This window comes from Coptis chinensis, chromosome 3 (assembly GCF_015680905.1).
Source record: "Coptis chinensis isolate HL-2020 chromosome 3, ASM1568090v1, whole genome shotgun sequence".
Taxonomy (NCBI): Eukaryota; Viridiplantae; Streptophyta; class Magnoliopsida; order Ranunculales; family Ranunculaceae; genus Coptis; species Coptis chinensis.
Window position 1 is genome coordinate 62648923 of NC_141458.1, and position 23847 is coordinate 62672769.

Genomic DNA, 23847 nt, shown 5'->3' on the forward strand with positions numbered 1-23847 from the left:
AAATCACAATCTTATTTAAACAAAACAAACTTGATGAAAGTACAGTTAACAGAAAATACAGAAAACACACTTAAAAAACACAGTTAACAACCTTATTAGTTGTTCCTTTGGTTGTGGCGTGCACCATAATGTGCCCAATGATGTTCAACCAGATCATTCTTCAATTGTTGATTAGTAGCTCCACAATGAATACTTAATGTCCTGGCTACCATGTTTTGCACAAACAGATGGTCATTACTCTGTCCCACTGACGAGCAGGCCTGCTAACAATTGCAAATCTAGCTTGTAAAACACCAAAACCACGTTCCACATCTTTACGAGCTGCTTCTTGCGTTTTGCAAAGTTAATATCCATGGGAGTAGCAGGAGATGAGATTGTTTGAATCAGTGTAGCCCATGATCGATATATTCCATCAGCAAGGTAGTAGCCCATGTTTTAAGGATTGTTATTAACTTGATAAACACAAGCTGGAGCTGTTCCTCTAACTAAATTATCAAATAAATGAGAATTATCTAACACATTAAGATCATTACACGATCCAGCCATTCCAAAGTATGCGTGCCAAAACCATAGCTCCTAGTTTACAAATGCTTCCAAGATCACATTCGCTTTTCTAGCATGGCCCAAATGAGTTCCATGCCACGCAGTTGGACAATTTGTCCATACCCAATGTATATAGTCTAAACTACCCAACATACCTGGCCAACCGCATTTTTCACCTACTGCAAGCAAGCATGTTATATCTTCTTCCGTTAGGCTTCTCAGGTACTGTTCTTCAAAACAGTTGACAACTGCATTGCAAAAATGATGAAGTGATTCTCGGGCCGTACTCTCAGTGAGTTTTATCCAGTGATCTATTGAATCAGCTGGACAACCATAAGCAAGTATATGTAGCAGTTATCATCTTCACCAAACCTGAAACCCCAGCCAAACCAAGAGCATCACAAGAAGACTTAAAATATGGATCAAAATTAGTGACAACTTCCAATATACAGTTAAAAAGTGGTCTTCTCATATGAATCCTACGACGAAACTTACTTGTTTTATAATTTAGTATAGCAGCAAAATAATCAGCCACCAACCGTTCATGCGCACCAACACGATCGCGGTTAGTGTATTCTCTACCATTAATAGATCCACCCCATATTGGTATAGATAAAGCGTTAAAAGCCGAAATCATTGACGTCACTACAACTGCATCACTTTGCATTTGTTGAAAGATTGCAGCAATTTCATCATCGTTGTCGAAAATCAGTTTACTTACTCTTTCGCACCAATTGTTATTATGACTACTAGAACTCATGACAAAATAATTGAAAGTTTATGACTGATGAGAGGAGATGAAGAAATAAAAAATATATATATTGATGCTTCACCTGTGATTGATTTGATATATAGCGTAGAAAATGGAGGGAAATGATGGATGGGACAACTTTTGCCGTTTATAAACAATTTTTTGTCTGGATGGGACAACTTTTGTCATGAAAAATCGAAACAAGAAATTAAAAATTTTTTGCGTTGGTGCTTGCCTCATTTTTAACAATTTTGATTCACAAAAAACGCTAAGGTGTCACAACAAAATTTAGAAATGTGTTGATGATGCTCTTAGGATAATATCAAACTTAGGCTTAAAATAGGAAGTATTTGTTTTTTGGTTTAAGCTTTAAACTTACCAAGTGTTGAATATTCACTAGTACAAAAAAGGGCTTTTGTGATTGTTTTAAAAGGCTTTTTGTGACTGTTGTTTTCAAAATGGTCACAAATGGCAAAAAAGGGTTTTTGTGACTGTTTTAAAAGGTTTTTTGTGACTGTCGTTTTCAAAATAGTTTCAAATGGTGTTTTTTTTTTTTTTTTTTTTTCTATATAAGGTATATGTGTGGAGAACTATTTGTGACTATTTCACTAAAACAGTTACATATTATCGGATCTTAAGTGACCATTTGACCATCTATTTGACCCAACTAGTTTTTAGTCCAGTGCGGCCCACAATTCCACTAAAAAAAACTATTTTGAAACACAACACTACTGCCGACATTCACACTCACCTCCCTCTATTCTCCGACTTCCTTTAAACTCTAAGAGCATCTCTAGGTGGTGGTAGCATACTCTTCATATTTGAAGAATGCGACCATAGAAACTGGTCGCAAATTTCGACCAACTCTAGGTGGTCACAAATTTCGCCCACAAATTTGATCGTAGGGGCCACCAACCACGCCATTAGTACTGGCACGTGCCAGTACTAGTGTCGCGCGCCAGTACTAATGGCGCGTGCTATCGAGTACAAACTTCGGCATTTTAAGAAATTGCTTCATTCTCACCCAACACTCCAAAACTATCTCTATAACTATGGCTTCTTCTTCATCATTGCAAAAAACTAGCCAACACACCGATGTTGCTGAATCAACTCAACAATCATGTTATTTTGATATACTCGATCAAGAGAGGTGCCAAATTTGCACCTCAAGAAAACACCTTGCATTATCATGCAAGTATCTGAACAAAAGGTGTCCTGAAACACCACATTGTCAAGGTTATTTGCTCATACATAGAAGTTGTAACGAAGATGGAGAAGAAGTAAGATTTTTGAAATGTCCAAATGGTATATGTCCTGGTATGGAATATATATATATATATATATATATATATATATATATATATATATATATGGAGACAATTTGTTGATATGCACGTGTTGTGGCGAGGATGATCATTGGTATAGGTATTGCCCCTATGCGCAGATAGCATGCCCAAATGGTTGTGATGGTGTTAGAGAGCTGAAAAAGTTTGTGAACCTTGAAGGAAAAGGTCTTGATCTATTGAAGTGTTTGGTGTGTGGAAAATGTGAGTGGTTAGGTACTGTAATGGAAAAGGTTAAGAGTGGTTAGAGTGTTGTAATATGAGTGGTTAATATTAATCATTTTATTTTCTATGACTATGTAAAATAACTTTTTTTTTAATATGAATAAACTTTAATTTTATATAAATATATATTAGTTTAAATTAAAATAAAATAGAAATTGATTAACATTGTTTATTAATGATTAAAAATAAATATGCATATACGAAATTAAATTACAACAATCAATGTCGGTCACCCCTAATGCTCCATTGATGCTCGACAAGGTCGCTTTTAAGTCTATCATGCATAGTCTTTAATTGAACTCGTCGAGTCCCCTCAATATAGTGTTCCCGTGTAGGTGGGATCTGTGGTTGCCCTTCTGGATTAGGAATGTACCTCCTCATTTCATAATTTTTATTCTTAGCTCCGATTACCATATTGTGCAATATGATATATGCTCTCATAACAGTACCCATTGTCTCCACATGCCATAATTTGCAAGCTTTCTTCAAAATCCCAAATTTAGCTTGCAAAACCCCAAAAGCTCTTTCAATATCTTTTCTTGCAGCTTCTTGCATCGTTGCGAACCACTTCGTCTTTAGAGCATTAGGGTTTGAAATTGTTTGTATAATGCCGCATAGTCAGAATAGCTACCATTAGCTAAATAATAACCCATATTATAGCTATGCTGATTTACATCAAAATAAACAAGTGGAGAAGTACCATTGATCACGTGCACAAATACGGCGAGTTGTCCAACACGTTGATGTCATTGTGTGACCCTGGCATCCCAAAGAAAGAATGCCATATCCACAGGTCTTCGGTTGCAACGGCTTCAAGAATAATAGATGGTTTTCCAGAATGACCACTGTAAGCACCTTGCCATCCAGTTGGACAACTATGCCATTCCCAATGCATACAATCAATGCTTCCCAACATACCCGACCATCCACGTGTGGCAGAATGTACAAACAAGCGTTTTGTATCTGCAATATTTGGCATTCGCAAGTAGACTGAACCGTACAATTTGATAATTGCATCACAGAAATGCCTCAACGCCTGGTTTCCACTTTGCTCGGAAATGTATAATTGATCGTCAAGTTGATCAGACATCGTGCCATAACCAAGAATACGCAAAGTCGCGGACCCCACTTGACCGGAGGATCTATACCGGGTTTACCAAATTGTTAACTTTAGGTTTGAAAAACTTAAAATGAGTTTGAATATCGTTGAAGATGTGAAGAAATAAATATTTTTTCATACTGAAAGCCGCTTGAAATTCTCTTCTGAAAGACAGACGATCGACGATCGGCGGCGTAGTTGTTCTTCAAGATTTCCAAAGTCAGAGCATACTTTCTATGTTTAATTTTTCGACCCTTCTTTGAACCACCATGCGGTGCCTTCGAGCATGGACTTGTGCTTTGTGCAAGTACCAAAAGTGTGCTTCATAAGGGGCATGGCGTTAACAAATTCTTCATCAAGACTATCTACCGAGTCTTCCGCTGGAGGAGATGAAGAAGAAGACGACGATGAAGATGAAGACGAAGATTTAAGAGGAAAAATCTCATATACTTCATTATCCATTTTTTCGCAATGTGTGTGTTGTTTGTTAAGAATTGATGTGAAATGTTTGAGTTGTTTGATACAAATGTTTGAGTTGAGTGTGTGTAAAATGAAGAAGGACATGAGTGTAGATATAAGATGTAGAAATCCGGCCGTTTTTTGCCCGTTTTTTTCCTGTTGGAGCACGCGACATTAGGAGTGGCGCCGACAGTACAACTGGCGCGTAGTGGTGCTGGTCAAAGTCAAAAAAAATGTGGGGCGACATTACCAATGTCGTTCCGCATCCGTATCCAAATTGCCAAATTTGCGAACAAGAATGCGAACAAACAGGTGATACGACCACGAATGCGACCACCTAGAAATGGTATTTCGGGAAATTCCGATGCATTCCTTCAAATTTAAAGGATGCGACCATGAATACTTCCACCTAGAGATGCTATAAGGTTATAATTTAGGTTATAATTTCTTGTCACGGCCCATGAGAATTGAGAAACTGTAAGTTGGTTCTTAAAGTTTAAACAGTACCCCACGGTCTACACTTTCTCAAAACGGTTCACTCTCTCTCCCCGAAAGCTTTTTTAGTTCCACCTCAATGATGTTCGATCCAGAAACTCTCTCGCTCGTTTCTCTTTAATCTGGTTCGTTAATTTCGAAGTTGACGACCGATTAAACCTCTTTGATTCGGATCTCATTCCATTGCGCTCAACGCTACTCTCGCTCTCTCCTTTCATTCGGAGCATGCCCACCATGACAGGTGAGAATTTGGTTAGAGGTAAGCTTTAAAGCTTGGATATTAGGTTGACCAATTTGATATTCTCTCGTTCTTCAAAACAAATTGGGAATTTTATTAAAGAAAACCTGAAAAATTGAATTTGTTTGCATTTTTCTTTTATTTTTATTTTTTGTGCAATTGGGTTAGCTATGATCTTATTGTGGTTGAATTCATTCTGCAGCGAAATGGTGCCAAGCTTTTTGCAGTTGGGATGACTGCATCTCTGGTAGGACATCCATTTCTCTTTTTGTAATGTTTTCTGCTTCAGCTTTTGCTGTTAATTATACTGTTTCTTTTCCACTCAGTATGCCCTTGGATTTTTCTGTTTTTTACTGCTCCCATATCTTTTGAACTCTACAAGTTGTCATGATGTTGCACTCACTTTCCCATGAAACCCTGTATTGCTATTATGCCTATGGAACACTGTTAAAGAGACTTGTTTCAAATGAACTATTCATTTTAAGAAGCAAGGTTTGCATCGATGTGATTGATCAAAAATATCTATTTTCTCTTTATTACATTGCTGCAGTCATACACTCATACTGTATTTTGATGACCCAACTTGTAGCATGGTGCATATTTCTTTTCTCCTGGATAAGAATAGTTCATATATACGCAAAATACTTTAGAATGTCTCAACATGTTCCTTATGTTAGATTATACACTTCCTAAGAGCGAAAGTGCATTAAGTGGTGATTGGTGTTTTCAGGTTGCTTAGATCCTGAAAAGTTCAAGTAGTTCAAACTTGTTGAATGCATTCAGCTCAGCCACAATGTTGCTAAGTTTAAGTGTGCTCTTCCTACGAGTTCTTCAGTATTGGGACTTCCAATTGGACAACATATAAGTTGCAGGTTAAACCTTATTCGTAAATCTCCTACCACTTGTTTCCATAATATATTTCTGTGGACTTTCGGAAATCTGTTTCCTGTAGCTTGGCAAGGAAATTTTGAGTCATGGGTACATGACCCTTTACACATAAGACCTATCACTCATGCAATTTGGCTACAAGCGACAAAAGCTTGGCTGAATACATGTTTGGCTGTCCTGTATAGTGGATGTGTAAGGGGGCAGTAAGTAGCAACCATATTTATTCATAGCCATGGTCTATTAGTTAGAATTTGAGAACATTGTGCTGCAGCGGTGCAGCCTGCCCATGGCAGCAGCACTGGACTGCTTTCCAACTGTGCTTTGACAAGGTTAGAGTCACATTTAGCTTCAATGATATGTACATAATAGTTAGTGCTCTGTGACTATTTTCTAATGAATCTTGTTCTGTTTCATTTGGATATCGGAATCAAGAGTTATGCTCTACAGAAAGTGGGCTGTTTAAATTGAATTTTGAACTCCACATCTTTTTGCTTAAATACACGTAGATGTCACATTGATTATGCAATACATTTTTGGTTTCTTTGTGTTTCCTACTTTCCTCTTTGTTGACATTATAAGCTTTATAGGGCACGTAAGGAAGAGTATTAAAATACTAAGTGTTGGTTGCTTGTAAACTATTTGTAGAAATGCTTACTATACATTTTTGCAACACATGGACAGAACCAAAATCTTTTAGACACGCTATATATTAAGCTTTTGAGACCTCTTAAATATTCTTATCGCGGTAGAAATTGGGATTTATGGTCATGGCATGGTACTTGAGTAGGTTCTTTCATTGGCCAAAGCAAGTGCCAAATCTTGTGTGCACATATAGTATTTTCATCTTAGTGAACAAATATCGAAAGTCCATAGGCTGTAATTACTAACTTTAACTCCTATATATGGTTGCTGATATATAGAGGATGACCAATAGAGATTTTATACTAGGTGCTAGAGATCGTGTCTATGTTGCGTTCTTGGATAGCCAAAGGTCACTGTTTGAAGGCGCATATGAACTGTAACACATCTGGAATTTGGATCATTAGATGTAAACCTTTAAAATGTTTAGCTAACAGTTATTAGTGAGTAATGACATATATGCAATTTTTTTGTGAGAATGTGCATATAGATAGTTAGATATCAAATTATTGTCAATAAATTTTTATGTCTAGCTGTATATCACATAATTTACATGATTTCATTGATATTTCTTGTTTAATTTGAACTTTGTAGGACTTAGAACTTTGTATTTATGAACTACAGTTTGCTTGGAATTTAAAAAAGTATTGCGCGCTTAGGCTTACGCCTCGTGTCATGGGCTAGTCAAACGCCTAGCCCCCGTCGCACTTTTGCTTTTCAAAAACATTGAGTAGGGCTATGGTGTCATTATCCTTAGTGCTATAGGCAATTGAAAACTTTTTCTTTGGTTGCTTTTTTGCCTTTGTTTCAGGTGAAGTGGAAGTGAGGCGTCTTCCATCAAGTATATATATGTGTATACGCCGTCTACTTGAAGACAAGGCTATGTTGGTTAACGGATGTAAGTTTACATATCTTTTAATTAATTCCTTTGTTCTCTTAACTTATCAGCATGCTAGCTTGTTTACGAGTATGCAAACAATGGTAATTAAGATGGTTATTAACATTGGATACTTGGATATTCTAATCTGTTAATGTATCTTTTGTAAGGAAATACCATGTAACTTTTCAAATATTTTTATACAAGTGTTTGCAGATCTTCAATATTTTATATCATGCATTGAATGCTTAGTCATTAACATTAGCATTACTATTCCTATTCCCATTAATGTTCACTTTAATTTTGTTTAAGATAAATAATTGCCCAAACGTAGTAAGTGGTTTTGGCTTGTTCATTACTTTGGAAATGTATGTATCCTTCATTTGTTTCACAAGGTGGTTTTTTCTCTTGGCTAGTTTAAATACATAAAACATTCATTTTTGGGTACAGAAGTATTGATTTACATACACTCACTAATTGTTTTGCATGCAGGATTAATATGAGAAGCGAGTTGTGGAGGGAGCTTATATTGAAGTAGTCCTCATCTTGTTGGGTACTACGAACTATTGTAGTCGTGCTAGAGGCGCTATTAGCTAAGGATACGAGTTTGTTGGTTTCATCCAAAAATGTTTGGCGCTTTTGGCGGGCTAGGATGATTACTTTTCTATTCTACCCGAATGTTTAATTTTGATTTATATTCGAATACATAAATTGATCAGTTTTCTGACCAAGTTTATCTAGGTTTGTAAAGTTGTCTAATTTGTAAACTTATTGGTTTTGTAAAGTAAATTAATTTAAATTAACAATCAACTTGTTTGTTAAGTTTATCAAGGCAAATTTGTAAACTTATTGGTTTTGTCACCTTTCCAACCCAAAATGTGGGTTTATTTATAAATTTTGTAACCGAAACAATGTAAAGCTTGAAAGGTGGGTTTCACGTATCGAGACACCCAACACTCGGTCAAACCCCACCACATTACCTTCATCCCCAAGTATGTGTACGCACACTTAGGAGGTAATTTTTTCACCTCTTCGCAACTCCCAATCAGAGGATATTTGGTTGTTTACAAAAGCATGCTTGTATGACTCCATGTTAAAATTCAATATTGTATTTACTTGTACGACTCCATGTTAAAATTCAATATTGTATTTACTTTACGCGCTTAAGACTAAGCCCAAGCCATAACAAACAAGTGGGATTAATCCCCACTTTAGTTAATGACTGTTGCGTGATTCAAATGCTACATTGACTAAACTAAATTTAAAATCAACCAAGCATAGCCAATCTAGCCACGTCCACGTCCACAAGACAAACACTTATCACAAAGATTGAGAGTGGAAAACTACCAGATTCCAGTGGACCAATTACCTTATTCACTCCCTTCCCTCATTTTATTGCAAGTGAGATTCTTAGTAGTACACCACATGGTGAAGTAGTAATCTTCTCTTTCGAAACGTGTAGAGCTCCAAAACCTAGTTTTGCGCCCAACTGTCCGATTTGAACAGGGCATAACATAAAATCTACAGATTTTCAAAGTTTTTCATATACAAATTCAAAAAATTGAATTTATGCTATTTGTGCATCATCATTGTTTGAGCATCCATGACTTATCAATATACATCGCAACCGTCATGGAACTACAATGCAAACCCAGAACCTTGTTGTGGTTAATAACAAAGATTTTGTGGATATAAAAATAGTGTTTCTACACCACTAAACTCATGCTAATCAAGTTAATAATCATACTTTCTAAACATGTTGATATATAAGAGTAGTCATGTTCGATCCACTCTTGTTTGCACGTACTTGAATGCGAATTTAGACTAACTAAACTAATTCACTAGTGAGAGAGTAATATTTTAGGCTATGAAAACAATAAATAAATATGCTAAAACAATTATTTAAATTATGAGAAAGATAATAGAGAAGGGAAATTTCGCCACGCAATTTGATTGACTATTATTTTAGTTATCGAATTGCTTGTTGGATCCATAGTGAATACCAAGTCATCTCTGATCAAGGTTTCATTAGTATGAGAGATTAGCACCCCCACAAATCTCTTTGATGGGGTTTCCAATATCTAGTTCAACTCTTATGATTTTTATCTCTAAATAATCATGAGAATCAAACTTGAAACGTTATTCTAAACAACAACCATTCTAATTAATCAATTATCCTCACGTGGCTTCAATAACCCCCTCTATTGGAGGTTTAGCCTTGTGTCATCAGATTGAAACTACTTAAATAATGAATAAAAAACATTAAAGCAAAGAATTGAATAATAACTAAAGTTTTTATTGAATAATGTTTAATGGTGGCAACAAACCTTAATTCTAAACTATACTAAACTAAAGAAAGGGAGGGGGTGGGGGGAGACCTAATTAAACTAAACTAATGAGGGAGTAACCAAGTTTAGCCTTAATTCTCTTTATATAGGAGAGGATTCGAGTTATATTTTCGTGCATAGGCCTGGAGGCTAGACTTTGGGCCTCTAATGTAAGCCCAAAGTCCATTAGGTTAAGTCTAAAAGAGCCAAAGTTGCTGAAAAATACTTCAGTGCCTTTTTTGTCTATTTTTACAGCTCTAATTGGGGAAAGGTTGGATCCATTGGAAATCTTGTTCCGAGCCGGTATTTTTGACATAAAGTAGGTCCAATTCCAATGTCCGAGTCCAAAGATACGTTTTTAATTTTAAGTTCTGATGGTTTTTTGTCTTTTTTCTACCCGAATTGACTTTGACTTTCTAATTTTGACTAGGCTTGAAAAGGCTTTTTTTTTTCTTGATTCTTGGGCTTTAAACATAGAACTCTTCTAGCAATCATCTTGACTCGTTTTCGATAAAAAAATGGCGTCTTTAAGCACATAGACAACTTTAAGACTTGAAATACACAAAAACACGTAAACAGTACTAATTCTTATTTATTATAAACATAATTGGCCTAAATGTAATACTATTAAGTGGTTTAAACTACACTTTTGGGTGCTTATCACACCACCCCCAAACAACATTTTGCTTGTCTTTAAGCAAATATGAGAAATAAAAATAGATAAGTGGCCAAAAATGTGGTCCAAACTGATCTTGTTTCGCTGAGTGTGATTGTATTGACCATATACAATAAGGCCTTCAACCACTAAGAAGTCCCTAGTGGACGCTTTATAGCCTCGTGAGAGTTTTCCAAAGAAGATACTCACAAACTTCATTTATACTATAATGACTAAATAATAAAAGTAATGTCCCCTAATTTTATCTCAGATATCTATATATTTTATTAGCAATTAGACATGGATTATCAATCAAACTCCTAAATTAATATATGTATAATAATCAAATCATCTTAAGATAAACAACTATACAATGAACCATGCTATGAAATGTAATGACAAGTCTTTTTCTGGAACTTTTGGGCAGCATGCCTTAGTAGGTTTTCACAAGGAATGTGTCAAGACACATAACACTGATTTTTCCACTCAAGTTTGCTAACTCCAGTGTGCAGTGGGCACACGTTTCCTCACAATCTCAATGACAATCCAAGGAAGCCGAGGTCGATCAAATACATCTACCACTTAATATCACACCAATATATTCATAATTGAGCTTGAGGTCTTTATTAGGTGATACGGGGTGTAGGTGTTGGTTAAAGAAGGAAGGAAATGGATATTCAAAAAGACAAGTCTAAGATAATAGGGTCTTCAAAATATATAACTAGAGAAAACCTTGTTCTTTGCTTCTACAATTTGTTTCCATCCTTAGCTCTTTTGTTTTGGCTTTTGACTCCTTTGATTCTATTTTTGGAGTTCTAACTTTTTATTTTAATTCTATTTTATTTTTCTTTTATCTAGATGGAAACTTTCTTCTCTTTTCTTTTTCTATTTCTTTTTCTTTTGAAGCAACTAACTAATTTTTGTTTACACAAGTTTTTCTCTTCTCTTTTCTTAACTCATCCCATTTCTCGGAGTTATCCAGATAGGTAGGCAGATTTCATTTTTTATTTTATTTTATTGGGTAAAGGATTTATAGTTTGTGAAAAGGCTAATGAAAAGGCTCAGTGGGGCGGCTAGCGAAAAATATACTTTGGTCAAAATTTCTGGCTATATCGATCCAAAGAGGGCCTAAATTCTCGCTTAGGATATGGTACGGTGATCAAGCAAGTAGATGTGTGATTTCTCTACTCGGATTTGAATTCTCCCTTGTGTCATCACTCAGATATTAATTCATATGGACTTTTGGCTAGATGCTCACAGGATATGTATTAAGTACTCTAACTTAGGTCTCAGAAAATTACTGCCAAGTACAATCATAGATGTTCATGCAAGATGTTTATAAAAAGATACATAATGACTATTACCTACATATTAATCTAAGTTTTAACAATTAAATCCTAATTCAAGTACTACATGAGATTTCTAGACTAATATCATCATGGAGAAGGGAACAATACCATTATCACTAAGTGCATAGTATAAATTATTTTATAATTTTTATACTTATCTAATTTTTATACCACAAATAATACATAATATACAATCTAGTATGTGCTTAAACATTTACAATGTATTTCTATACCAACCCCAAATAGAATCATGCTTTGTCCCCAAAGTATGGAATTAAAATAAATGATAGAGAGTATCATAAAAACGTGTTTGTAAATGGGAGCACCTAATTAAAAAAGAAGGTTAATCTATACTAATATAAAGAAATAAAAAGATACATGACATGTAGAGAAAGTGGGATTGAGTTTTCTTGTTCATCTTAGATCATTTGTTAGGAAGGAATGGTTTTGATGGTTGGAAAGTCTCTTACTAAACTTTTCTAACCTTTCTTTAACTTGTTCTTGATATTAAATGGTGGAAACACAATTAAAACTATGGATTGAAATAAGAAAACATGTATGGAAAGGGTTAATATGGGTAACTTGCTCACAAAGTTATACTCATTTGAACTTGTCAAATGAGTATGACTAATGTTTTGAGGGTTGATGCAAGATTAAAAAGAGGTAATGAAAACTTTGTATTGAAGACAATCAAAACTTGATTCATTAAATACACTTGAGAACATGAAATGGAAAACAAGTAAATAAATAAAACTTTTAATTAAAACATGTTAATCTAAAGATTAATTCTAGGGTATGAAAAATAACTACAAACCAAAATTGGTTTGGATCCTAAATACCTTGGATAATTAATTCTCTACATCTCTTTGGTTTATATAGGACACTAATTACATATTTGCCCCTTCTTGAGGATAAGATTAAGCTTTGTGGGCTTTTGACTTAAGCCCATCTAATTGAATTCTTGATTTGGCTTTAAGTCCTTGAGTCTATAGCTTTTAGCTTTGAGTCCTTGAGTCTTCAGCTTTTAGTCCTGAGTTCTTGAGAGTTGACTTTGACTTTTCTGCACTCTTACTCCTAAGCTAGAATCATCCCAAGCAGCATCAATAGCAATCCTTTTTGCGCTAAAATACACGTTTTAGGAATATACGTCCTAAATGTCCTGTATCCTGCAAAAGGTAGCAAAAGCTATAAGTTGTCTACTCATTAAGCATAAAAATAGCATATTTGAAGTATTGTAAAGGTAATAAAACACACATTTGGGAACTGATCAATACACAACTCCTATATGAGTTCCACCCGTTATGGGGATAACATGAGATAATAAATAGCGCTTGGAACATAAGCAGACTCTAACAGAAATAAAATAATACCATAAGTTTACAAATCAAACATACGCATATCAAGAGTCATATATGATTAGCTTCCGAAATTCTGTGAAATAATGGAATTTCACGAAATTACCCAATTGCATTGTGCATCCCAATTAAATCAACAAGGCCTATGGGTTCTATATTTCAATATTTATACATGCAAATTTAATACGTGAACATACAATGTGCTAAAATTAATTCATGAAATAATTTAATAGCACAATTAAATTACTTAACTAACTAACCTAGATTCTATTGGAGTAAACATGACAGGCAAAGGGTGGCAAAATGTTTTGAAATGAAATACCAAAATATGCCACCTCCAAACAAAATTTGAAAACTTTTTTTAAATTTGAAAAATTTTGTAGCATATACTCCAGAAAGGTGGAATTGGACTAACTTGGGTCTTTTAAAGTCAGATTTCCTAGACTTACTAATACATGTTTATGTTTATTTTTTTTTTATATGTTTGATTTTTGGAAAAACAAAATTACGAGGCAGAAATAAAAATGAAACTCACTCCATAGAGAAATAATACTCAAATAACGAGAAAAAGTGCAAAATATAAATGCGTGAGTCATATGAAATGTGGACTAAAGATCCGGTACTTACAACCACTCACTCCAAAAGGAGGGTCAGGTTACCTTAATGGTGCACTCCCATAATATAAGATTGGAATGTAATACACCAAAGAATAAAATGAGTCTTTTATAGTTAGATACTTGAGACTTAATATAAAATATGTATTAACATGTAGTTTACCATATATCAATAATTGAAATAGTTGTGGGTCTTTCCATAAATAATTAACACAGAATGCACCCCCAAACAGAATCAAGCACCAAGACTTCCTACGACGTGGCTTAGTGAAATGAGAGTGAAGCCTGATGGACAGAGAACGTAACCGAGCATGTACTCTCATATTTTTCCTCCAACAAAAGGGTGTCCAAGTGAATGATCGTGAGAAAATGGATGGTTGTGGAAGATATGTGGGATATGGATAAGTTTTAGAAGGAAAGAATGGAAAAAATGAGAATATGGGTTTAGCACGAAACTTACTCATAGTGTAGGTCTGAATTGTCTCATATCTAAAAATGAAGGTGTCAGGTGGCTAGTCCTTGGGTATTATTTCCTTATCAGATGGGTTTAGGAAATCATGAAGCATAGGAGAAGCGAGAAGGTCAAGTGCAAACGCAGGTTTCTATTGAAAAGGTGGAGGGAGGGGAATCGAGGTGGTGGTAAATTATTGGATTTTATAAGGGATTAGCTCAGGTGGATGATGGTCGAGTGGTGCTCTAGGTAGTTCTTGAGAAGGTGGATCATCACAGGCTCTTAGAAACTCGTCGAATTCCTCATCTAGATTGTTCGCATCCACATAATTGTGGTGTTCATCGACATCTTTGAGGAATTCATCTATCTCGTCCATTGTGAGATTAACTCCATCTCCCATTGGGTTGGAAGGTAGGGTGGAAAATTCTTCCTCTATTTTAGTTATGTGCAGGGAGTCAAAATTGTGATCTTTATTTTCTTCCCTAAGAGGGGTATCTACTAGTGTGGGGACGAGGTCGGTCGCACTAACGCGAGATACAAAACTCTCAATGGACTTCACTTCTCCTTCTACAGGCAAACCTAGTTGTCCATGCTTGAGTCTAAACATGTTAACCTCCACAAAAAGATTTCCAAAGGAAAGAGTCATTGATCCATCCCAACAATTAATTTGGGCATTGGCAGTTGCCAAGAAAGGACGCCCTAAGATGATGGGAATAGAATCATGAGCAACTTCTGTGTCAAGAATAACGAAGTCAGCTGGGTAGTAAAAATCCTGAACTTTAACGGGAATATTTTCAACTACACCCTTGGGATACTTAATAGAATGATCGGCTAACTGCAAAGTGATTTTGGTTGGTTGAAGTTTTATTAGACCTAGTTGTTTATATAAATAAAAAGAGAGTAAGTTAACACTCGCCCCGAGGTCTAATAGTGTAGTTGTTGTGAAGTAATCTCCCAAGGTGCATTGTACAGTTGGACGACCAGGGTCTTTGTACTTAACAATTCCATTATGTTCAAATAAATAGGGAAATTGTTTAGTTAAGAAGGCTTCTTTGGGTATGTTGGTTTTCCTCTTCATGGTGCACAACTCTTTTAGAAACTTAGGGTGTCCAGGTAGACTTTTTATAGCATGTAGAAAAGGTTGGTTTATAGTCAGATTTTTCAACACTTCCCTAATCTCATCGAAATTCTAGTCATTTTTAGACACAACTAGTTTATGGGGAAATGGTGGTTTTTCTCGATACTTAACATATGGGTCAACATATTTATGAATCGTTATTTTATCTTTTGGGGGATTCCCTTTTGGTTGCGGTTTAACTGGTACTTCTACAGTTGTAAGATCTTCAGTTTCTATTATAGTATTTGGTATGGCTTCATTCTCAACTTCCATTTGTGGGTGATCTTCAAGCATAGTTACTTTGTTATCAACTACTCTACCTGAACGAAGGGTAGTGACTACATGTAGTTCCCTTAGGGTTATATTACCATTACATTGAATACTGTTTACTTCGAATGCAGTGTTTGTTGACTTAGGATTAGGCACAGTTTGACCTGGAAACATGCCTTTTTTGTTATTATTTTAGGTAAGAAACATGTCAATAACCTTTTGACACAAAGACTGCATCATTTGTATTGTTTGTTGTAGCATGTTAGAGTTTTGATCATGCTGATCTTTCATCAAGTTGGAGTTTTGTTGCTTAATTTGATTTTGTTTTTCCAACAAGATTACTACTACTTCCTCTGTAGATGGTTTAACTTGGTGAGTGGCCATAAAAGGAGTGACTGGAACTAATGCTCGTTGAGTGTTCACGTCTTTTTGTTGATAGTTTTGGGTCACTGGCACTAAACTTCGGTTCTGATTACCTAATTGTCTTTGTCCTAGATGTTGGTTAAATTGGTGGAAGTCTGTAGTGGGCCTAACGTTTTGATAATTAAAATATGGAGGTGTAGATTGTTGTTGATTATAATTAGTGTTATGCCTCCATTGTGTGTTAGGGTTGGTGAAAGCATAATTATCTACGGGTTGTGGTGGTGGTTGTTCATAGGCAATAGGACAATAAAAATCGGAATGCTCAAGACTAAAACAGAAATTGCAACGAGAGTTGATGTTCATGACTGGAGTGGGTTTCGCTTCTTGTTTATGCACAGAGAGGGCATCGGCCTTTCGAGTGAGGGATTCAATTAAAGTTCTAAGTTCAGGATCTGGTTTTACCTCAAACATAGTGGCTGCCTTAGCTATAAAAGAAGAAAAGGTGGAGCGGGAGTAATCGTTACCTCTCTAGTTGTTACTTTTCTTGGATTGATTATCTAAGAAGTTATACGCATCTGTGGGTCCTTTACTTAAGAAATTATCTCCGTTCATGATGTCTAAAGTCTCCTTATGGTGTTGGGATAGGCTTTTGAAAAAGGCTCGAACTAGTGTATCTTTTCCAAGGTTATGATGGGGACATTCTACTAGAAGATCAGTGAAACAATTCCAAGCCTCAGAAAAAGATTCATGAGGCTTTTGGCAGAAGAAGTGAATATTTTGAAGCATTTCGTCAATCTTCTATGGTGGGTAGAATTGTTCCATAAATAATTCAACTAGTTTTTCCCATGTGTTTACAGAGTTCGGCTTTTGTGCTGTTAGCCAAGCAACCGTTTTGTCAGCTAGGGTGAAAGGAAACACCCTAAGCTTTACTTGTTCAGGTCTTATGTTAGGATTATGAAATGTAGTAAGAACTTGTTATATCCTACGTAAATGTTAATAAGGCTTCTCATGGTCTAAACCATGGAAAACTGGTGGCATGTTAAAGATATTAGGGGGGATTCTAAAACCTCCTATTGTAGCTGCAAAAATGATGCAATATTGTGGTGCATCATTCAATGCTTTGTAAAAATTATAGAGAGGTCTCTCTGTCTCTTAAGTCATTGCTATAGATGTGGTGTGTGAATTTCTAGATAGGCGTGTGGTATTGCGTATTCGGTAAACAAGTAAACCAGTTTTATGCGTACTAGATCTTAATCTCATACAAATTTTAAGTATAATATGCAATCAACCTAATTAAGCATGCAACATAGCCTGATTATTACTAGAAGTTTAATCTTCTTACAGCAGATGCGACGATGTAAAGTGGTGTTACATGGAGCGTCCTTGCTATGTGTATAAATAGCGCCTTCAACAGCCTTTAAGCATGTCTTTTGCTACTGGAACAATTATACGAGTACTGGTCCAAGTCTACGAGATGTATTGTGAAGTCCTGTAAAAAGATCAACTTGATCAGTATAACCTAGAGGGTGGGCGCGCTCTACGTTAAGTTAAAATATAAATGTCGGCTTTTTACTGTGGGATTCGTGTTGGGCCTGAATGTCAGGCCTGTGGTCGGATGGTGAAACTGGCTTTGGTAGTGGGTGGGCTTACTAGTTTAACTATTAATATTTTCAAACCAATGGCCAGGTCACTTAAGAATTGAGGGAGGTTGTCCGTGCGTACACGTTCCTTAATTAGATAACCCCAATTCTTTAAGTTTTCTAGGCACCGTATAACATGAAAAATTTATTATGAAATACTGGAGTTGGTGGGCATACGAGTATTGTACTATATTCGTGACGTAATATTGCACTTACTGTAAAAAAAATTAAATTATTCTAATTAACCTAGGGCGCGCGTGCACTTCGGATTAGGCAAATGATGGCACGGGTCGCGCCTATGAGAGGGAGCGCGGGGCGTGATGTAGACAGGCAAAATGAGGGCGCGTGCGCTCTCAAGTAAAAACAGGAGGCTGAATTTTTTAGGGTCAGGTCATGGGGTTGCAAGGAGTTGGATTCGCAACTCGTATGCACTCAGACATTAACAAAAATATTGTGAAAAAATACGAATAGTAAAAACAGTGTTTTGTTTTGTGAATAGTGAAAACAATTTTGATAATCTCAACAATCAATACATAAACAAGCCAGATGGCCATCGGCGCCATTTAATAACTAAGATTTATTGGATGTGAAAATAGTGTTTCTACACCACTAAAATCATGCTAATCAAGTTAATAATCATACTCTCTAAACATGTTCATATATAGGAGTAGTCGTGTTCGATCCACTCTTGTTTGCACATACTTGAATGCGAATTTAGACTTACTAAGCTAATTCACTAATGAGAGAGTAATATTTTAAGCTATGAAAACACTAAATAAATATGCTAAAATAGTGATTTAAATTATGAGAAAGATAACAGAGAGGGGAAATTCCACCACACAATTCGATTGACTATTAGTTTAGTTATCGAATTGCTTGTTTGATCCATAGTGAATACCAAGTCATCTCTGATTAAAGTTTCATTAGCATGAGAGATTAGCACCCCCACAAATCTCTTTGATAGGGTTTCTAATCTCTAGTTCAACTCTTATGATTTTTATCTCTAAACAATCATGAGAATCAAACATGAAATGCTATTCTAAACAACAACCATTCTAATTAATTAATCAATCATCCTCACGTGGCTTCAATAACCCCCTCTATTGGAGGTTTAGCCTTGTGTCATCGGATTGAAACTACTTAAACAATGAATAAAAGACATTAAAGCAAAGAATTGAATAATAACTAAGGCTTTTATTGAAAAAGGTTTAATGGTGGCTACGAACCATAATTCTAAACTATGCTAAACTAAAGGGGGGAGAGAGAGACCTAATTAAACTAAACTAATGAGGGAGTAGCCAAGTTATGTTTAGTCTTAATCCTCTTTATTTAAGAGAGGATTAGGGTTACATTTTCGTGCATAGGCCTGGAGGCTAGACTTTAGGCCTCTAATGTGAGCCCAAAGTCCATTAGGTTAAGTCTAAAAGAGCCAAAGCTGCTGAAAAATACTTTAGTGTTATTTTTGTCCACTGTTATAGCTTTGATTTGGCTGAGGCTGGGTCCATTGGAAAGCGTGTTCCGATATGGTCGTTTTGACATAAAGTAGGCTCAATTCCGAGGTCCGAGTCCAAGATATGCTCTTTTGAAGTTCTGATGGCTTTTTGTCATTTTTCTATCTGAATTGACTTTGACTTCCCAACTTTGATTGGGCTTGAAAAGGTTTTTTCTTCTTGGTTCTTGGGCTTTAAACATAGAACTCTTCTAACAATCATCTTAACTCATTTTCCATTCAAAATGGCGACTTTAAGCACATAAATAACTTCAAGACCTGAAATACACAAAAACACGTAAATAGTAGTAACTCTTATTTATTATAAATATAATTGGCCTAAATATAATACTATTAAGTGGTTTAAACTACACTTTTGGGTGCCTATCAGTGGTAGTCCTTATCATTGGGCGTCTCAATGCACATTATATACTGAGTTCAAGCCTCCTATGGAATATTCTTACAATTACGAACCTCAATTTTCAAATTTCCCTAGTACCCCTACACTCAAGAGTTTTCTAGTCATCCTGACAATTTATTAAATTTCACCACAAATAGTCAACCACCATTCATATCTCCACCTGGTACGTCAGATTACGGTTTCATTAACGGTCAATCACCATACATATCTCAATCCATACCAAATTCATACTCCACTCCACCATCTGTCATAGACCAATTCTACCAAATAATGGCCGGACAATCAAAAACAATTCAAGAAATGACATAAACCTTGTGTTTTCTCCAATCAAATTCAAATGACACCTTCTCTGACCCCGATATACATAACCAATAAAATCCCCCTCAACCTCCACTTGACTATCGTGAGAATTCCAGCTATTATGACGATGATTATATGCCTGAAGTCACAGTTTCTCTCACATGTCGTAATGCATCATCACCCATAAATGAGGAAACTCCGACAAAAGAAACTCAAAAACCTGTGTTGGAGATTAACTCGACACAGTTGGACAATGACATTGAGAAAGTTTATGAAGATCTATGCAGAGAGGACAAAGACAATGAAATGCCTGGAAAATAGGAAATAAAATCTATGGTGGAAAGTGGATCCCAATTTAGTTTGGTTGTCAAAGACTTATCAATGGAACAAATTTGTGACATCCTTACTATTGCAGATATGAACTACAATTCTGTGGAAACGCCAAAACTAAATGAAGAGTTTTTCGAGTCTTCGAGATCATGTGAAAAACCACCACCCAACCATCACCATCCCAATCTAACACCTTTTCAAACTTATCCTCCATTCATAAAAAATCCATCCATTTCTGAGGACTACACCACTAAACCATTTCAAAGAAACCTCAAATTCGCACTTAAGCCAATTGCCTTTAAGATCCTTTATAATTTTCTAAACCTTCTCAGTAAAGAAACTTTGCCCAACATACAAACTCACAAGTCTATCATTCCAGTTGATGAGAACCCCGCTTTGATGGAAGTGCCAGAAAAAGAGGAAACAAAATCTATGGAAGACTGTGAATTCTTGAGAGCATACGATGATCCCTTTATTCAAGTGGTTGAAAAACCCAGTTTTTCATATTTCGCATCATTTGAGCTTCATGAAGGATAACTACTACCACACTCACACTCTCTTGGACAATTCAAATATGACGGGTTATTGTATACATTCCATGATAGGTTACATAATCTTTCTTTTATCATTTTGCATCTTACTCTCCAAATGCATCATTTCATTTTGTTTGGGGGTAAATGCTTTAATATGTTTTTTTATATTGATCCCCAATTGTTTAGATTATTAGTATATAGTTAATAACATATCATCCATCTTATGCATAGTCTTAGGAAATCTGACTTAAAATGACCACACATATAGTCTTGAATATATGACTATAAAAGATTTATATTATGTTTTCTCGATGCATTCTATACGAGTGCATCCTTAGGGTAACCGGGCCCTCCTCTTGGAGTGGTTATAAGCACCAGAACCTTAGTCCATATATATATCTCGCACATTCTAGTCTATCTAGCACTTTTTACTTGTAGTTTGAGTAGTGTTACTCTATGTAGCAAGTATATTATTTTTCATTTCTTTATTTTACACTTCTTTGTTTCAAAAATGTTTGTTTCTCCCCGTTCTCTTTATAAAAGATTCTCGATACAACAATAGTTATATGATTTTCTAAAACACAGGTAATGGATTCAACATAGACTAACCCTTAGAAGTACGCAATCTCCATTCTTCTAAGGGCAGTTTGAGGATCAGTTATGTGTTACTAAGTGTCGCCCATATCACCATGATATTTGTACGAGACATCTTACATCTTGCACAGTAAATCCCCCACCACACATAACTGAAGCCAAAGTTTGACTGGATTAGGTTAAAAAAAGAGCTGACACAAAAGTTGTCTAAGATCACTTGTTATGGTTTGTTTTCAAACTTAGCTTAGAAATCACTATTTTTGTACGAGTTATCTATATTAATATCTCTATATAGTTTTTCAAAAACTTGAGGATATAAAAAATAAAAATCTTACGTCCCAGAGTAACCAAAGTGATATTGGATAAACATATGATTTTATCTTCTTGTAAAAACACTCTATATGCTTAGAGATACATTTTGATTGAGAAAAACAACCTTTTGTTGAAAAAAAAAACCCCCCAGACACACATATTTCATATGTGTTTGTATAGATAGTTGTTTACAAACTTTACATTTCGCATTTTTTATTTCTTAACGTGTTAATATTATATTAGTAGTATGAATACATGTTTAGAATTCTCTTATGTGGAATTTGGTATATGAGTAGAAGCTAATACATATACATCATGGCAACATTTCTGCATTATATATGTTTTTTTTTAAATAAATACAAAAACATAAAATTTTTATGGTAGAATAACTACATAGCTTCCTATTTAGACAAACCATGTATGTCCTTTTCTATATCTAGCAACCCATGCTCCAAACTTGTTTGGGGGTGGTATATTTTCATCACGAAGAACATAGTACTGGTGTACTGCCGAGGGCGAGAGGGTACAAGTGAAGAAGGAGATTCCCGTCAATTTTATCTTCTTGTAAAAACTATATATGGTTAGAGATACATTTTGATTGAGAAAAACAACCTTTTGTTGGAGGAGAAACCCTACCCCCACACACACACACACATATTTCATGTGTATGTCTAGATAGTTGTTTACAAACTTTACATTTCACACTTTTTATTTCTTAACTTGTTAAATTTATATTAGTAGTATGAATGCATGTTTAGAATTCTCTTATGTGAAATTTGGTATATGAGTAGAAGCTAATACATATACATCATGCCAACATTTCTGCATTATATAAGTTTTTTTTTAAATAAATACAAAAACCAAAAAAAATCATGGTAGAATAATTACATACCTTTCTATTTAGACAAACCATGTATGTCTTGTTCTATATCCAGTAACCCACACTCCAAACTTGTTTTGGGGTGGTATATTTTCATCACGAAGAACATAGTACTGGTGTACTGCCGAAGCCGAGGGTACAAGTTGAAGAAGGAGGCTCCCTTCAATTTTATCTTCTTGTAGAAACCCTTATATGGTTAGAGGTACATTTTGATTGAGAAAAACAACCTTTTGTTGAAAAAAAAAAGAAAAAAGATAGTTGTTTACAAACTCTCCATTTCGCACTTTTTATTTATTAACTTGTTAATATTATATTAGTAGTATGAATGCATGTTTAGAATTCTCTTATGTGGAATTTGGTATATGAGTAGAAGCTAATACATATACATCATGCCAATATTTCTGCATTATATATGTTTTTTTTTAAATAAATACAAAAACATAAAAATTTCATGATAGAATAATTATGTAGCTTTCTATTTAGACAAACCATGTATGTCTTGTTCTATATCAAGCAACTCATACTCCAAACTTGTTTGGGGGTGGTATATTTTCATCACGAAGAACATAGTACTGGTGTACTGCCAAGGGCAAGGGTACAAGTGAAGAAGGAGGCTCCCGTCACTTTTATCTTCTTATAGAAACCCTCTATATGGTTAGAAATACATTTTGATTGAGAAAAACAACCTTCTGTTGAAAAAAAAAAAAACCCCCCACACACATATTTCATGTGTCTGTATATATAGTTGTTTACAAACTTTACATTTCACACTTTTTATTTCTTAACCTGTTAATATTATATTAGTAGTATGAATGCATGTTTAGAATTCTCTTATGTGGAATTTGGTATATGAGTAGAAGCTAATACATATACATCATGCCAAAATTTCTGCATTATATATGTTTTTTTTTAAATAAATACAAAAACATAAAACTTTCTTGGTAGAATAATTACGTAGCTTCCTATTTAGACAAACCATGTATGTCTTGTTCTATATCCAGTAACCTACGCTCCAAACTTGTTTGGGGGTGGTATATTTTCACCACAAAGAACATAGTATTGGTGTACTACCGAGGGCGAGGGTACAAGTGAAGAAGGAGGCTCCTATCAATTTTCTCATTGATCCGAATGAAGGCAGCTCATCACATCGGCCTGCGGGTGTCTAATTTACAGTTGGCCTGAGGGAAAGCATGCATGTGTTAATGTAACTAGAGTCTTTCCGTTGGTAGGCTTTGGGAATGGGGACTTTGAGGTGTGGGAAACAACTAATAAAGAAGCGACAGGGAAGAT

General features: G+C 35.2%; 2 protein-coding genes and 1 long non-coding RNA gene across 4 annotated transcripts; 1 reads left to right on the forward strand and 2 right to left on the reverse strand.

Annotated features, from left to right (window-relative positions):
* Nucleotides 1-435: 435 nt before the first annotated feature.
* LOC147510332 (uncharacterized) lies at nt 436-1303 on the reverse strand. Its single transcript, XM_086598093.1, has 3 exons — nt 916-1303; nt 699-866; nt 436-485 (listed from the first exon to the last, which is right to left on the reverse strand). The coding sequence occupies exons 1-3, from the start codon at nt 1301-1303 to the stop codon at nt 436-438; spliced, it is 606 nt and encodes a 201-aa protein (XP_086454219.1).
* Nucleotides 1304-3568: 2265 nt separating this feature from the next.
* On the reverse strand, nt 3569-3952 carry LOC147510333 (uncharacterized). Its single transcript, XM_086598094.1, has one exon. It carries the CDS (start codon nt 3950-3952, stop codon nt 3569-3571), a length of 384 nt encoding a protein of 127 aa, XP_086454220.1.
* Nucleotides 3953-4827: 875 nt separating this feature from the next.
* LOC147510334 (uncharacterized) lies at nt 4828-8406 on the forward strand. 2 transcript variants are annotated; one of them, XR_015218787.1, is made up of 5 exons: nt 4828-5156; nt 5356-5400; nt 5884-6025; nt 7492-7578; nt 8050-8406. It is a non-coding gene; the product is annotated as an uncharacterized LOC147510334 (long non-coding RNA). The 2 variants fall into 2 exon arrangements; XR_015218788.1 differs by having other exon boundaries at nt 4885-5174.
* Nucleotides 8407-23847: the final 15441 nt, after the last annotated feature.